This window comes from Panthera onca, chromosome C1 (assembly GCF_046562875.1).
Source record: "Panthera onca isolate mPanOnc1 chromosome C1, mPanOnc1 haplotype 2, whole genome shotgun sequence".
Lineage (NCBI taxonomy): Eukaryota > Metazoa > Chordata > Mammalia > Carnivora > Felidae > Panthera > Panthera onca.
Genome location: NC_138346.1, coordinates 168,207,287 through 168,224,304, shown reverse-complemented (window position 1 = coordinate 168,224,304; position 17,018 = coordinate 168,207,287). Strand labels below are relative to the sequence as shown.

Below are 17,018 nucleotides of genomic sequence, written 5' to 3'. Positions count from 1 at the left end.
TAGAGTATAATATGTGGGTGTTATATTGGCTTGTAAAAAAAGAGATACTTATTAGTAAATACCACTTGCCACCTTGATCGGTGGCACTGGCCGTATAACCCCAGAAGCTCCCTTAGTTTTCACACCAACCCCACTTTGCACAACATACCGTCTTCTGTACAGATGCCTTTGTACTTCACAATGTTCTCATGATAGAGGTTCCTTAAGATTTCAATTTCCTTCTTCAGATCAGCTATGTGGTTACCTCCACTCTCAGGCTTCAGGGATTTGACAGCCACCTGCTCCCCGGTATTGTCACCCTCAGGGTCGTATCTGCAGAGCTCAACCTTCCCAAAGTGGCCCTGGAAGGAAAGATGCACGTGCCTGATGAGAAAAGCCCCACCCCGGGCCAGCAGGAACACTCAGAAGATGACGCTTGCTCCTCGTGCTGTTCCCACGAAGGCCAGGGGTACACAGCACAGTCCGACCTTACAGGCAGCAAACTGCCCCCCCACCCTTCCCCACCCACCACAGCCCCTCCTCTCTTGGTCCCACATGCCATCCCCTCTATTACTGAGCTAAGACAAGGAAGTATCAGGGGACTATTGAACCAACACATCGATCCCAGTTTCCGTGAAAACACAGCCCACAAGGAAGGTTATTTCTGGACCTGCAGGATGACTATGGCATTCTCTGACAGCCACGGGCCCAGGCAGCGGGGCAGGCGCCACGACGTGGCTGAAAAGGGCACTGCGCGATGGGTGTTCAGGAGACGTGGGGTCAGACTTCTCCTGAGCCACCGGACAGGGAAGGCCCAGTGACCCAGTCTTCTGAGCTGGCTCCAGAGGCACTTGATGTGCACAGACCCTCAGGGTGTTGTGAGGCACTAAGGACACTGTTATGTGCCCAGCACACGGCCCGGGCACACAGAAGACACTCCACACAGGACATTGTCTGTGTTCGCTTAACTCAACTATTGAAAATCTGTATTTAGACACAAATCCCAGTAGCTTTTCTGGTCACCTTAACCGTTAGGAAACTCCCATTCGAGGTCCAAGGGAAAACTGACATTCTGTGTGGCCTTCTGTGTAGTAAATATCCCTTATTTAAGCAGCCGCACAGCAAAGTCCAAGATAGGGACTTTTCTGTTTCTACCACATCTATACCTATTCCCCCATATCTCTCTCTTTCCATTCTCTTCCACCCCTTGGAGAAAAATCGAGTCTGGAGGGAGCAGACCAACATCCTGTGTGCATCCAGCCACCTGGACAGGCAGGTATATGCACACTGCTGCCGTGTGCCAAGTGGAGACTCCTCCGTAATTCCAGTAGCCCAGGGAAAACCCAGTGAGATGCCTTCTCTTCATAAATCTTGGCCCAGAAACAGAGAGAATGGAGAGTGGTTTTAGACGCAGAAGAGGTCAGATGGTCAGCAGGGGACTCCAGCCTAACTTGCCTCTCCCAAGTCACGGATTCTCTTCAAGAACCGCTTTTCAAAATGTGTGGGATCCACTTCGGTTGCCGGCTTTCGTTCTGAAACAATGTCTGGATCTAGGAGAGGAGGAAAGAAACCATGCTAAAAAGGAATGACTGCCGTCCACAGGCTCCTAGTTATTCTGCTGCTTCCCCGGGGAACTGGCTGGTCTCATGCAAACACTGCACGACAGGGTCTTACTCTGCTCCTCCAGTTTATTGATGTCTCTCATGATGGCTCGGAAGAAGGGTCTCTGGTTGGGGTCATAGTTCATACAGCGGGTCATGAGGTCAGCCAGCTCCTTACAAGATGGTGTCACTGGCCGGCACCGGCTTTCATAGAATCGCTCTTTCTGTAAAGAAGAAAACCACATGGGAGAAACCAAAGGTACCGCTCACTAACCCTTCAGCGCCAGTTACCATCCTAATTTATTTCCCCGATAGCTCTGCATAAAGGCAGGTTTCACAAACCTGTGTTACTATTGCCTAATTCCGGCCTGGGGAAATGTTAGTCCCCATACTAAAATCCAAATTCAAGTCAGATGGGCGGTAGACCCAGGCCTGAACCTGCTGCATTCTAGTGCAGTCATGCAGCCTTCCTGGAATACAACTTGGCAGACTCTTCAAATCCTTTGACTCATTAATTCCAACTATAAAATGACTCAGAAGTCAGATATAAACAAAGATTTATGTTCAAAGATACTCCCTGCAGAATTAGCACATTACAAATTTAAAAACAACCTAAATGCCAAATATAAAATTAGTTAAGTAAATTTGAGCTTAATGAAACAACTCTTACGTTAAATTTGTAAAATTGTAAGACATATTTAACTATGCAGGAAAGTACTCCCAATATTAAATTAAGAAGTAGAGCCTATATAACTATATCTAGCATGGTCTCGGTTGTGTTTAAACAAGACAGACAGAAACAGACTGAAAGACAAAATACCAAAGGGCTAACTAGTGGTGAGGAGCGACTGGAATATGATGACTGCTGTTTTTTCTTTTTCATAGTTTTCTATATTTTCCAATTTTCAACTGTTTATTACTTCAAAGTTCTAAAACAAATAATTGACACTACTTTTAAAAATTAAGGGGCACCTGGGTGGCTCAGTCGGTTAAGCGTCCGACTTCAGCTCAGGTCATGATCTTGCGGTCCGTGAGTTCGAGCCCCGCGTCGGGCTCTGTGCAGACAGCTCAGAGCCTGGAGCCTATTTCAGATTCTGTGTCTCCCTCTTTCTCTGCCCCTCCCCTGCTCATGCTCTGTCTCTCTCTCTGTCTCAGAAATAAATGTTAAAAAAATTCAGAAAAAAATAAAAAATAAAATAAAAATAAAAATTAAGTGAAACCATGACCCTCCAGTTAAAAAAAAAATGTTTATTTATTTTTGAGAGACACAGAGAGAGCACAAGTGGGAGACAAACCGAGAGAGGGAGAGACAGAATCCGAAGCGGGCTCCAGGTTCTGAGCTGTCAGCACAGAGCCCAATGCAGGGCTTGAACCCACAAACTAAGAGATCATGCCCTGAGCCAAAGTCGGACACTTAATCGACTGAGCCACCCTGGCACCCCTACCCTCCAGTTTCTAGTGAATCTCATGAGTACTGGTTTCTCCTCTGTCCCTGGGGATCCTTGGTGGAAGTGGGGAGACCTCAGCGGATGAGGAAGAGGAGGAGCTGGAACTGAGCTGGGAGCTGCTCTCGCCTCTCAGTGTCACGCTCGCTTCCCCGCTCTGGCACAGCCAGGTGGAAAGGCCATCCAAACCCATCAAGAGTACTTGGGAGGAGAGAAGGAGCCCTCTTTTATCAAAGGTACAGGCCCTTCCTTACGCCATTCCTGCATGCTGCTTAGCCCTGAGTACACAGCAGGTGCTCAATAGATACTGACTTTTCTCCAAAAACCCTAGAATGAAAATCCCAAATAGCAGAGTTATAGATCTGAGGGCTTCCCTGCTGGTTTTGACTTAACTCCGCTTTCCCAAGCCCTGTACTATGTTTACCTGGCCAAAGTTAACTGGTTAAACATTCTACCTCTTCAGGATCTCCTACAGGTGCACCCTCCACTCTGGATTTCCATTGCCACTTCCTGTCTCTGTCCTCACCACTGAGAGCCTCAGAGCATGTGGTCACTCCTTAGCCTGTCCATCCTAACCATGGTGTCTAGAAGACCTGTCCCCATGCCGACCTCTAAGCACCTCACTTCTCCACGCGAACTCATGAGTGTCCCACATCACCCCTAAGTACAATTCTGTAGCCTGGAATTTAGGGCTTCCAATAATCTGACCCCAAATAACCTTTCCCACCTTACCACCTGTCATTCCTCTCCATGCTTGAGGCAAACGAAACCACTTATTGCTTCCCACGGACAACTGAAATGCCACCTTCCCCTGGATTTTGATCAATCCCTCCCAGCTCAAAATGATGCTGCTGCCCCCATAAATACACGAGACACATTCCAATAATTGAACCACTAAGTCAGGATCAGTGGTCCTTGATTGTCATTTTACTACTTTATCCCTTTAGAGTTACAGTCTTCACACTTTCTACCAGTAAATTTAAGAGTGGTTCAGACCTTTCTGGTTTTGCACTGTAGCTGAGGGACCCAGGCATGTGCTGGGGCTCCCTGCGTCTCCGTTACCTGAACTGTGAAATGAAGGTGATGGCACTGCTGTATCTAAGTTGCAGGATTCTTAGGCCGCTGGTTTCACATATTATGTGAAGAATCCTCGTTCTTGCTATTATAGGCGAACTCTCCTAACCACACCCTAAGGTCCTCAAGGGAAGCCAAGGCCTGTGTCTATTTTATAGTGAGCCTCCAGCTTTTACTTCGAACAATGCCTCGCAGTAGAAACTCAACAAGTATCTGTGTTAATGTTGCTAACAGGTACTTCAAATCTGAGATAAACACTACCATAATGTACTACTGAGCACATATCGTGTGCCTGGCATTGTGCATGCATTATTTCATTATTTACTTAATCTTCACAACAGCCCTGCAAAATAGGTAGTATTTATCCCCATTTTACAGATGATGAAACTGACAGGGAAGTTAAGTGACACTTTCGAGGTCACAGAGCCAGTAAGCCTGTGGAGGACAGTCAAAGCCGCCTCCATCTCTTCCCACAACATGAGGCTCCCTGACAACTGCTGAGACGTTCACGAGGGCTCAAGGAGTCCTCACTCAGCTCTCACCCCGGAAAGCAACTGCTCACCTCAATCAGTGTCTTGTCTTTCAGAGGGATCTCGCCATTGTAGCAGATTTCCCAGAGTGTGGTTCCAAAGCTCCATTTGTCAGCGGCCACACTCAGGTTCTTGGAGTCTTCAACACACTCGGGAGCAATCCACGGGATTCGTTCTATGCACTCTGGAAAAAGACCAGAGAGATTTCCAGATCAGTTTCTGGAAATGCCAGGGTTGTAAATCACTGTCATTGCAGCAGAAACTGTGAACTAACGAAGAAACTATTTTAAGCAGTGCTTTCCAAACATGGGCCCGGGGGGAGTTTGTGAAGGGTGCCACTTTCCAGGCCTCTCCACCCTGGCACGTGCTACACCATGCAGCAGTCTTAGGGCCAGCAGACGTGTCCATTTATCACAAGCCCCCAGGAGGGTCACATAGGGCCAGGCTTCCGAAGCTCTGGCCTCAGATGACAGCAAAGCACCCTGGGGAAGGCCAACACCCCGGGGAAGGAGAACAAAGGCTTAAGAAAGAAAAGGCAGAGGGGCACCTAGGTGGCTCAGTCGGTTAAGCATCCCACTCCTGATTTCGGCTCAGGTCACAGTTTGTGAGATCAAGGCCCACATCGGACTCTGCACTGACAGGCAAAGCCTGCTTGGGATTCTCTCTCTTCCTCTCTGTCTGCCCCTTCCCCACTTGCCTGTGCGTGTGCTCTTTCTCAAAATAAATAAATAAACATTAAAAAAAAAGAAGAAAAGGCAGGGAAAGACAAGAGGCCCATACATGCAGAGCAGGCATGGGCTAACCTCACTCATGCATTCTGCACAATCCCCCTGCAATTGTGTGTTTGCTTCGTGTGGGAAAGAACAAGGGAATGAAAGCCTGAGGTGAAGCTGTCCTACATCTCTTGCACCTGGCTACTTCTGCAGCCCTGTTCTGGCTTCCTGCCAAGGCCAGTGATCTGAGTAGACACCCCTGCTGTGTCCCTCAACAAGCACTGTGGTCTCCAGCAACAGCCTCCTGGCTCCTGCTGGAAACAGAGGCAGTCACAGTCAGGCCCACCTCACTGACCCACAAGGCCCAGATGAAATCCTACTGCCTCCCTGAATCACCTCTGTCCCCAGCTAGGTGATATCGCTGTCTCTGAATGCCCATAGCATTTTACCGGCACCTCTTGGGGATACCCAGGCTCCTCTACTAGTTCTGGAGTCACCAGTGTCTGCGCCCCAGGTGCTTTCTGAGGACAGGTCCCGGAACAGATTCAGGGCTGAATCTTGGCCGACTGGTGGGAGATGGGCGGGTAAGGGGCACTACATAGGCACTAAAGAATGCTTCCCACTTCCCTGCTAAGGAGTGAATGATTTCAGTTGTATTTGTAAGGCCTGTTTTCATCCTGGTTCCCTTCCAAACTTAGCCCATTCTTTGACCTACTGAACAAAACTCTAAGAGCCCAGCACTGTGCTTGGTGGCTGGCCGTCACAGGCCAGGGCCACGCTGAGATCCCACACACGGCCTCTAAGGCTAAGAGGCAGAGAGTACTACTTGGGCAGTGCTGGTTGCAGTGTCTTCGCTCCTGGGCCCGTCTTTTTCTTCACAGCCCTATAGTTCACGATGACCTCATTCAAAGGCCACAAGAGCACAGCTATCACTTGGGGGCCTCCCCCAACAGCTCACCAACTACAGTGGAGGGCCAGGAGACCCGGCTCCTCTCGACACCTCTGTGACCATCCCTGGGCCCAGCAGCCTCCCTCTGTGCTACCCCAGCACCTTGAACACAGCTCCTTTATCGTCAGGACCACACGTGCCTCGGGTGAGTTTCTCCTACCACACAGCTCCCAGAGGGCAGGGACTGGCCCTCCCTACCCTCCACATCTCCCTTGGCCCCTGGGGCACAGCAGCAGCACCAGATGCCTGTCTGCTAAAGTGTCCTTCTTAAAAGGAAACACACCAGAGCCCTAGCCCCCTTCTCCCTGCTGGCCTGACCTGAATTCAGGTGGGGACAGGGAGGGTGGAAGGGTGAAGGGCACAGATGGGAACTGGGGTGGGAGGAAAGGCGAGACCCACCTTGCCTGGACAGCACGGTGATGGGGATGCCGGGGTCACTGAGCTTGATGAACGGGCCGAACTCGCTGTCGATGCCCTCACGGGCCAAGAGGAGGTTTTTAGTGCACACATTTCCGTGGACCAGGTCTTTATCCTCCTGCAGAGTGAGAAGGGTGAACTCAGTCAAGTTGCCCATGGGGCTGCCCGTCTTCCCTCCTTCCTTCACTCCGTTTCCAAGCCTGGCTCCTCACATCATCTCTCCATATTCCCCAGCGACAGCCATGCCCGGGCAGCCTAGCTCTCTCCCCAGTCATCTGTGTGACTTGGGTGTATTGCACCATGGCCCTGCGCCCTGGTCCCCTCACCAGTAAAACGGGGATAATGGCAGAGTGGGCCTCATAGGGCTTTTGTGAGAATGACACCAAGGAGAACGAGTAGGACCCCTGAACGGCTGACCCACGGTAAGCACTACTGACGCTGGCGGTTTCACTCATTTGTGTGACAAGAATCGCACTATTTCCACTCTTACCTACAGTGCAGTACAGAAGTCAGTCCTCTGACGTGATACAATTTCCATCAAAACAGGATTCGTACACAAGCACACGAACAGCCCCAAATGACCAAGGTCAAGGCCACTAAGCACCAGGCACACCTGTGTTTAACCAGAGACCAGGCCCCTCCAGCCCACCTCACCAGAGTCCCTTCCTGCCACCAACCACTCGGGCATTCTGGTTCCTGATGGGGGCCACCACAGACTCCAGAACATACTTACCAAGTAACTCAAGGCACTGGCCAGTTGTTTGGCAACTTTAAACTTCCACGGTGTGGTGAGGACATCGCTTTTCCGGTGCATGAAGAGATCCAGGGGCCCCCCCTCCACAAACTCCTCCACCATGATATCTATAGGCACAAAAGTAGCCACAGTAGGGACAGTATCTTCCCTCACCCCCTGAGGGGAGCCCACTTTACTGACTGGTCCTCGGCTTGGGAGGACACAACCATCCTTGTGAGGTGCAAACAGCAGAATGAGCGCTTACACCTCTGCCCCCGCCCAGAGCGCCTTCTTCTCTCTCAGCGTGCTCACCCCACCCTCCCGGGTCCAGCACGGTGTGCAGTCAGGGCCAGCAACAGTAAACGTTCGAGAAATGAGTGAAAAAAACAAATGGAGCTTAATTCTACATCCACTATTAAGCACAAGAACTGCTGCAAGAGGCAAGAAGCCCAGGCAAGGTAAAGGTGGCATCAGCCCCGAGTCATCCCCACAGCGCCAACGCTCCCAGCCAGGGCAACCTCCCCTTCCACAGCGAATACACTTACTTTCCACATCTCGGACACAGACGCCATAGAGGTACACGATGTGTTTGTGGGAGACCTGCCTCATCATGCTGGCTGCCTCAAAGAAGGCCTGTGGGAGAAGAGGACAAGGAATGCTAAGGGTCAGACTCCACTGCTCTGATGCCAAAGGGGCTCTGCTGGGAGGAAAGTCAATGGGTCCCAGGAAAACTCATCACTGTCATCCCAGGCCCTGAAACTGCTCCCCTGGCCTTGCCTGTCCAGAGGCATTGCTAAGCCGGCTGGGATACGGGATATATTTAGACAACCTAATAGGATACGGAGCCAGGCTGGAAGGAGAGGCTAGCTGACAATTTCCCCATTAGATACGCACATCCACCACTTTCTCTCCATTAAACCTTGAGAAATAACAATGTTTGGCACTGTGTTAGAATAAACAAAAACCCAGGCAGATCTCAGTCAAGACTTGGCTTTATCACTCTAACAGTTTGTGGGATCTTGGGTAAGTCCTTTTACTCGTCTGGGCTTTAATTCTGTAGACTGTGAAGTGATACACCAGGGACTATGTAGAGTCCTGGGCTCCACCACAAGGACTCTAGATAGGAAACAGGAGGACAGTGGGAGGGCCAGGAAGGGACAGGCTGCTCAACCCACTTCATCTTCAATCCTCCCTCACTTATTTTCCACGCCGGCTTTATCTCAGATTATACTCGAAGAAAGGCATCCAGACTAGATGACAAAGGCCAAACTAAAGACAAAGGTTCTTCCAGGCTCACTGTGCTCCACTGGCTCCAGAACTGGGGGAGAAGAGGGGACGGGGTTATGAAGGAGACACTTACCAGAGAAATGTCCCTGTGGCTGGGGTCTAAGACTTTGAGGATCACTTTTATTCTCTTTTCTTCGGAAGTTCCTTCGTCATCTTTGTAATCCAGAAGGGTTCCAGAGTAGATGTGCGTCCGCGTGCCTCTCCCAAGGTGCTCGCCCTGAAGAAGGAAGCAGGAGGTTGGGGTGATGACCCCTCTCTGGGGCTGCACTGAGGACTTAATGGGAACACAGAATACCAGCAGGGGTGGGGCGAAGGCAAAAGGGCCTCCAAAGATCACAGCCTCCCCATGTCTTGTCCCCGTCAGGCCTCCGAAAGAAATACAAAGCTATTTAACCAAACACAGATGTGGCACTTCCTGGGCCCCAGGAGACCGTTACAGTCCCAAACGGTTCCTTCCCTTCTACTTCCAGGAAACAACCTGTGGCTAAAACATAATCCTGACCAATCATAAAACTTCTAGTAGCGCCACCAATAGCCTCCAGTGACAGCAGCCCCACCCTCACCTCCAAAGTGGACTCAGAGAGGACCCCACAGGGGCAACTCTACTATAGGCTAGGGTACAAAGAAAAGGGGCTTATTAGTGATCATGCTACTGCTCACTGGCCATTTAACTTGAGACATTCTTTCCTCAACTCCTTTCTGTGAACAGGGATAACAATCGTACCTGCCTCCCAGGGCTGTGTTAGAATCAAGTGAAGAGGCAGGTATAAAGGCTCCAGGTACAGAGTCTGGCACATCATGGGCAGAAACGATCTGCTGGCTGATATGTTCTGTTTGATTGCCCTCTAGACCAGGCACTTGTTCGTTTTTCAGCTATCTACCCAGTGTGTGTGTCTGTATATGCACATGCGTGCTAAGCTTTAAAATTTGTGATGCATTTACATGTGGACTTGCCCTCACAATCCCACAGCGGGGGAAGGGTGTCAAGGCAGAGGCAGAGACTGGAAGGATGGGCCTTCAGTATCCTCACATATGAAAGAGAATAATACCACCAAATAACTGGTATGAGGACTAAAAGCCTCATACCCAAAAAGCAAAAAGCCCTTAGCACATAATCATCTGTCTCTAAGGAGTCTCCCAGTTCAAGATGTAATAATTCTGAGTTAAACATTCTTAATATTGGGAAACCAAAATGTGATTCATAAAACTCAGGCACTCTCAAGCTATTGACATTAACCTCGCAAAGTCTGTTAAGTTATGGTGCTATTATTCTATTATGCCAGCACGTTCTGTAAATGCAGAAAATGGATTCCCTTGGAATCAGTCCTGCCCCTACAGGAATGTATACAATCATTAATCGGGTATATTAATTTGCACAAATGCCACCATTTGTCATCTGTCATAGCACAGTGGCGATGCATCTGCCCTGTCTCCCATATCCTGGTGAGGTCCTGTGACTATTCATTAAAGCTGCATCTGTCATGAAGCGGTTCATCAAGATTATGGGAAGTTGTGTTCCCAGAACATCCCGTAAAAGCCATATGCTTGCAGAATAATTACTCTTCCCCAGAAGGGTTGCTTATCCCAGCAGCCAAGCCATGGCAACAGGCCTCCACAGTGCCCCACGGAGGGTCCTGCGTATTACACGTTGGCTTCCTTCCGTGCTGCTCCCTCTGCCTTTGTCTGGTGCTTGCTGTGTATCCTCTGGGACTCTGCTTGGATGCCGCTTTCCCAGGAAGCCATTTCTGTCCTCCCGAGGCTAGGCGGCATGGTCCCATCTGACAGTCCCACATCCTGCTGTATTTCCCTACTTAGGACTTGTGTCTTGGTAACGCGATTATCTACTTAAGATGCGAGTTGGCTCCTCCAGCGCACTGTGCACCTGCCAAGGGTTGCCATCATGCGTGACACGTGAAAGTGCTCACTGTTGGCTAGATGAGTGCTGGGGACACGGAGGGTGGCTATGATCTGTGCAGAGGTTCAAAGGCAAGGAAAGAAGGAAGGGCCCAAGTACAGGACCAAATTTAGGCAGGAAAAAAACCCAGGGTACTGCCACTCTGGTGATTTCAATCTCTGGCCACAGCTCCGACTCCACCAGAAGGACAGAACACAACACAATCTGGCCCTCAGTGAAGGATTTATCAAAGGAAGTGAGAGGCAGCTGCAGCTGCGGACCTCTATGCCCTGAAACCCTGCCCAACAGTTTTAGGGATTAACCTAAGAAAGTATACTAGCAAACCAACCCCAAGCCTGCCACCTTCCACTAGGCTCCCTAGTAGGCGTGAGCCCACAATTCATTCTCCAACACCTCCAAAGTGTCACAGTTTCTCCCAGGCAGTAAACGTTCCTTCCCTCCAAGGCTGCTGGCAGGCTGTCTCCTTGGCCTCCCTGGTGTGTGGCTCCACACCATGCTCCACTGGGGCAGGGGCATGGAAGAGAACATGGGGTTTGCCCTGGGCCTCACACCCTTAGCCCGAGGGCAGCTACAAGGGAAACTGGGCCTGCCTACAGCTGCAAACTCTGGGCAAGAGGCCTCCCAAGCTGGGACAATGGTCCAAGGGACCTATCTCTCAAGACAGTTCTCCTGCCTCCTTACTGTATTCTGTATTCCCCCAGCTTTGCTCCCTTTGGAATCATCATCTGAAAGCCCAGGGTTGAACTTTAGAAGTGCTCTGTCACAGCATGTGGTGGGTTAACGAGGGTCGTCAGCCCAGACTCGCCCCATGGACACCCTACTCTTGCCTTGTCAGCATTCCCACCAAGTTCTCCAACTCCTTCTATTTGCAGAAGACCACTCCCCAGAAGGTCCTGTAACCCTAGATAACCCCACAAAGCCTGACTAATCCATTTCCTTCAAAGACAAAGTGTCTCTTGGGAACATGAGCAAAGCTGGGTAGAATGGCAGGGTGCTGGCTGAACAGCTTTAACTACAAAAGAAAAGTCTCTTTTTTTTGTTTTTGTTTTTTCCAATAGGATTTCCCCAAACCCAGACTTCAGTCCCCCAAATCCTCAGACTGCTTGCCATGGGGAGGCAGGACCAAGGTGGACCCAGGAACCTTAGCAATGACTCACTTGCACGATATCTTTCTTGAGGATCCGGTCAAAACTCAGCTGGCTCATAGAGTAGACAGGCTGCCACTCCTGGGCTTTCTTAGTAGCCACCAGCAAATTGGAGATCTCTGCGGGAGAGAACGAAGAAGACTGAGCAGGGCAGCGAAGGTCCAAGATCCCAGTTGGCCAACGTCTGCCGAACCATGGGGCTTGCTGAACACAACATTTGTACATTTGTTGGTTCAGTCATTCAACAAATATTTATTAAGTACCTGATTCCTGCCCTCCAGGAGCTGCTAAGGCAAATAACAGAGCCTAAGCTAATCGAGTAATCAACCAATCGAAAGGAAAGCTCCCATTTGTGCAGCTGCTCTCAAGATTGCGAGAGCAGGGTCTGTTGTGGCAGCAGAACTCAGGGAAGGTTTGCCTAAGGAAGTGAAATTTTAAAATCTGAGAACAGAAACTCCCCGAAGGCAGGGGCCACTATCTGTCTTATTTCCTGCTCTACCTCCACAGCCTGGAACATAGAGTAGGTACTCAGTAAGTATCTGTTAAATGCGTGAATGAATAATCAGGATGAAGGATGAGAGCTGAAGAGGGAGGAAGAATCAGTACGTTGGGCCTAGGGAGTGAGGGGAACTGAGTTAGGAAGGTAGAAAAACACTGGTTTTGTGTAAAAAAACAGGACAAGTAATCCAGAGAGAAGGTTGTGCCTGAACCTTTCTGGGCTCCCAGCAGTGCCTGACTCCAAGGAGGTGCTATATAAATGTACAGATTATGAGCAGACCATCCCCAAATACCACTAATTCAAACAGCAAACTGAACACTTCACAAAATCTGCTGGGCAAGGGTGAGCACAGGAGGCTGATGGAATTTATAACCCACAGAAGGAGACTTCCCACCATGGAGCCACTTTGAGCTATGTCGCTGTGGGGAAAGAGAGCACCTTCCAGATTCAGACTGGCAGTGAGAGGGTTCTGGAACTCTGGAAGAACTCCACCCATGAGCACTAAGTACTAGGTCCCTACATTAGGCCAAGTAACTCAAACATGGTCTCTCAAGTCCTCACTTCTTTGCAGGGCACTGTTTTCCTTTTTTTTGTTTTTTGTTTTGTTTTTAATTTTTTTTAATGTTTACTTATTTTTTAGAGAATGAGAGACAGAGCATGAGCAGAGGAGGGGCAGAGAGAGAGGGAGACACAGAATCCGAAGCAGGCTCCAGGCTCGGAGCTGTCAGCACAGAGCCCGACGCGGGGCTCAAACTCACGAACCATCAGATCATGACCTGAGCTGAAGTTGGACACTTAACCGACTGAGCCACCCAGGCGCCCCTAAGCATCCAACTTTGGCTCAGGTCATGATCCCAAAGTCTGTGGGTTTGAGCCTGGCACTGGACTCTGTGCTGACAGCTCCGAGCCTGGAGCCTGCTTCGGAATCTATGTCTCCCTCTCTCTCTCTGCCCCTACCCTGCTTGCACTGTCTCTCTCAAAGACAAAAAAAATTCTTAAAAAGTTTTGTAATAGGGGCGCCTGGGTGGCTCAGTCAGTTAAGCGTCCGACTTCAGCTCAGGTCACGATCTCGCGGTCCGTGAGTTCGAGCCCCGTGTCGGGCTCTGTGCTGACTGCTCAGAGCCTGGAGCCTGTTTCAGATTCTGTGTCTCCCTCTCTCTCTGACCCTCCCCCGTTCATGCTCTGTCTCTCTCTGTCTCAAAAATAAATAAACGTTAAAAAAAAAATTTTTTTTTAATTTTGTAATAAAATAAAAAAAATTTAAGTTAGATTTTTAAATCTACTTACTATAAAATCTGTACAATAGTGGTTAAGAGTTGAGAACTGGTGTCCTCCTATGTTCAAATTGTCTCTGCCCCTACTGTGTGCCTTGGACAAGTGTGCCTTCCACTCCTCTGAACACTGATCTTCTCATCGGCAACATGGATGGTAATAACACCAACCTCAGAGGAGGTTCTGGGAGCCAGAAACTAGGTTCAGACACAGGTTCCCCTTGTGATCACATTCTGGGTACCCTTTCTCCAGAGTCTATTCTCCCCCATTCTGTTACCCTGACTCCATGCAATCACCTGGATAAAATCAGATTCAAACAGGCCAACTCAGGACTGCCCTGGAGAAAAGACATCAAAAAGGGCCACTTGAAAAGTGTCCCCAGGGAAGAGTCAGGGCAATAGAGCTGCTTTGGGACTGAGAGAGGAGAAGGAAAAGAGGAACCATTTACGGGATGATGATCTGCATGGCTGCTACGGGGAATGTGGCACTGAAGTCAACCATGTGAGTGAGGAAAAGCCGCTAAACCCCCACAAGCCTGGTTTCTCACTGGAAAAATGGGAGACACAGTTGTGCCCCTTGTGAGGTTGCTGTGAGGGATAAATGAGAATGCACACAGGGGGGCTCACTTCAGTGCCTGGCATCTAGGGAGCACTCCAAAACTGGTAGTTATTGTGGTTAAGACCAACATTACATCCTGGTCAGCGTCACCATCCTTGTACCAGCTGGTTGGCAACGGCCTGCAGAAGCTTTCAGTGTCAGAGCGAAAGGCTGCAGAAATCAAACACCCAGCGTGACTCCACAGATGAGGATGTGGGTCAGCGATGACTAGGCCAGTGAGTCCTGCTGGGTCCCTATCCCCTTCTTGACATGGCCGCCCTCAGGCCTAGAGAGGGGTCGTGGGGCTGAACCAGACACAGAGATGTGGATTTGCTTTGCTGTCACATCCACTCTGAGGGCTGCCTGCTTTTCACTGATTCCATGAGGAGCTTCTCAGCTGCATTTTCAAGTAAGAAACCCAGGTCAGAGTCTGGCTATCAGAGCCTTAGAGTTAGGAGGGCAGAGGCATTCAGGAACCCAAAACGACCTTCTTTAATAGTCATGATTTCCTCACTTCTCTAATTTGCAGGTGGTAGAGGGAAGACAGAGGGCTTCTGAGGGCACACAGAAGCCAGCCTCATCCTCAGAGCTTGTTCTTCCTTTCTCCCTAAGCCCCCCGGCAGTCCCTCCTCTCCCCCAGGTCAGGAGAACTGGCCCCTGCCCCACAGCCGTGGGTTAATGGCTGCCCCTGCGCATTTGCAGAGTGTGATGTAGGGAAAAGACCATCTGAGGTGGGTCAGAGGACTTGAGTTCAATTCCCCACTCCTGCTCGAACTACCTGGGCAAGCATAATGGCGATTACAACATACTCCGGGTTGTTTGGAAGATTGAATGACAGGGCCTGGCACATGATAGTACCCATCACCATCACCATCGTCATCATAAATTGCTGCTACTTTTATCATAACTAGTACTGACACCACTAGCAAGGCACTGAGCTTCTCTGGGCTTCAATTTCCACATCTCCGTAACAGCTACAAAGAGCTATTGTACAGATGGAATAAATGCAAATATGCACGTAAAGCATTTGAAATTAGTTAAGTACCCACCAGTATGGTAGCTACTGCCGTAATTATCAGACATCAGCGAACGTGGATTCCGTGCCGGGTGCTGTGTACCCACCCTACGAGTCACAGGGTGGTAAGATAGACCCAGAGCCTGTCTGAATAGTTCATATTCAAGTGGGAGGGACATTCAGTGTGGAGTTCCAGGGGCCCCAAGGGAAGCCGTGAGAGAGGGATTCAATGCGTTCCTGTGCTTTTCCTGCCATGGCTACTGGCTCCCAGGTCTGGACTGGGAAGGGCAGGAATCTACACCAGAGACCTACCCAGCTAATTCCAGGGAAGAAATCCTGTCCCAGCCTCCCATCTGCCACCACTTCTCACTATGTGTGGCTGCTGCCCTCCATCCCCCCCAACCTTACCCGGAGACCACCAATCTGCCTGTACTACCTGGAAGAGAGATTATGTAAGTAAATAGGGTAGTTGGGCTTTAAGATTTTACCTCCCTCTGAGGCCAAGGTCTCAGGCCCAAGTGGCAGATGTGTTTTTACCCTCACGGAACATCTTCAAGCATGAAAACAAAGGCTGCAGTTACCCCTGAAGCTGGCAGGAAACCCTATCTGATCAACAAGAACACAAGACCTTCCTCTTTCCCTGAGTGCAGTGGCAGCCCCGTGGCTGGGAGACCAAACAGTGATTCAAACATCAAGAACCCAGGCCCCTTTCTGTCCCGGTGTTGCATCCTCTGCCCACCCCTGACATAAAGGCTCACGGACAAATTCCCTTAAAAGAACAAGATGTGTCAGATAAAGAGACTCCTCAGAGTCTTCGACCACACTTACTGGGGCCTGCCCATCCCAAATGCGCTGCCCGCCCTTTCTTTGAGGCCTGACCCTTTCTGAGGGAAGGATGTGACACATGTAGGGCAGCACCTCACACTATGGGAATGTCAAAAAAACTATCTGGAGTAGACTGGCACTCAAACCCCTCTTTGACCTGACCTTCAGTGAGACTCACTTCATTTCTACAGGACTCAATTTTCTCACCTCTAAAATGGGGCACTTGACTAGGTGATGCCTAACTGTCCTTCCAGTTCTCACATTCTAAGAGGTGATGAATTCACCTGCAGGGTATCAGTGACACTAACCATGGGGCTTCAAAAAGAAGAGCTGAGTCCGTCAACCCCCCATCCACTTTATTCCCTGACTCTCCTATGGTTCCCCACTCAGCTCCCTGGCATGGCATCCAAGGCCTCCTAGGACCCAAATCTGCCCTCTCCCAGTCTCATCATCCCCTTCTTTTTATTTTATTCTATTCTACCCTACTCTATTTTATTTTAGAGAAAGAGAACACAGGTTGGGGAGAGAGAGAGAATCTTAAGCAGGTTCCATGCTCAGCATCGAGCCCAACGCAGGGCTCGATCCCATGACCCTGGGATCATGACCTGAGCCAAAATCAAGAGCTGGACGCTCAACCAGCTGAGCTGCCCAGGCGTACCATCCTACCTCTTCTTTCTAACTTCACTGAATGCATTAGCCCTTCAGCCCCTGTTCTTCTGCAGCTCCTGCTTTGGCCTACCACACTGCCCCTACACATGCTTTGTTAGAAAAGCCCTTATCTAGTGGCCAGGCTAACTGTCCAACACAAGGCTCAAGATCCACCTCTGTGCAGCTTTCCAGTCCACGACTCAGGGATTCTGACCATGCACTTCTTTGCAAGCCTGAGGTCTGATATGTAGGTGTTGATAAAAACAGCCATCACGTAGTGCGGTGGCCTTGTTTACCTGAAACATTTTCTATGTTAGACTGGAAACCCTTGGAGAGAGGGGCCTGAGTGTCAGGCATTTGATTCTCTGCATTTA

The 17,018-nt window shown here is 49.8% G+C and overlaps 1 protein-coding gene across 3 annotated transcripts in view; it reads right to left on the bottom strand.

Moving 5' to 3' along the window:
• JAK1 (Janus kinase 1) overlaps positions 1 to 17,018 on the bottom strand; it is a 243,496-nt gene that overhangs the window by 5,447 nt on the left and 221,031 nt on the right. For all 3 annotated transcript variants that reach the window (XM_060623878.2, XM_078451821.1, XM_060623877.2), the window contains 9 exons: positions 11,801 to 11,907; positions 8,802 to 8,945; positions 7,987 to 8,074; positions 7,442 to 7,569; positions 6,691 to 6,826; positions 4,662 to 4,813; positions 1,654 to 1,804; positions 1,435 to 1,529; positions 149 to 341 (listed from right to left, as the gene is read on the bottom strand). In XM_060623878.2, coding sequence (XP_060479861.1) covers positions 149 to 341; positions 1,435 to 1,529; positions 1,654 to 1,804; positions 4,662 to 4,813; positions 6,691 to 6,826; positions 7,442 to 7,569; positions 7,987 to 8,074; positions 8,802 to 8,945; positions 11,801 to 11,907 — 1,194 coding nt within the window. The remainder of the gene's footprint in view (positions 1 to 148; positions 342 to 1,434; positions 1,530 to 1,653; positions 1,805 to 4,661; positions 4,814 to 6,690; positions 6,827 to 7,441; positions 7,570 to 7,986; positions 8,075 to 8,801; positions 8,946 to 11,800; positions 11,908 to 17,018) is intronic.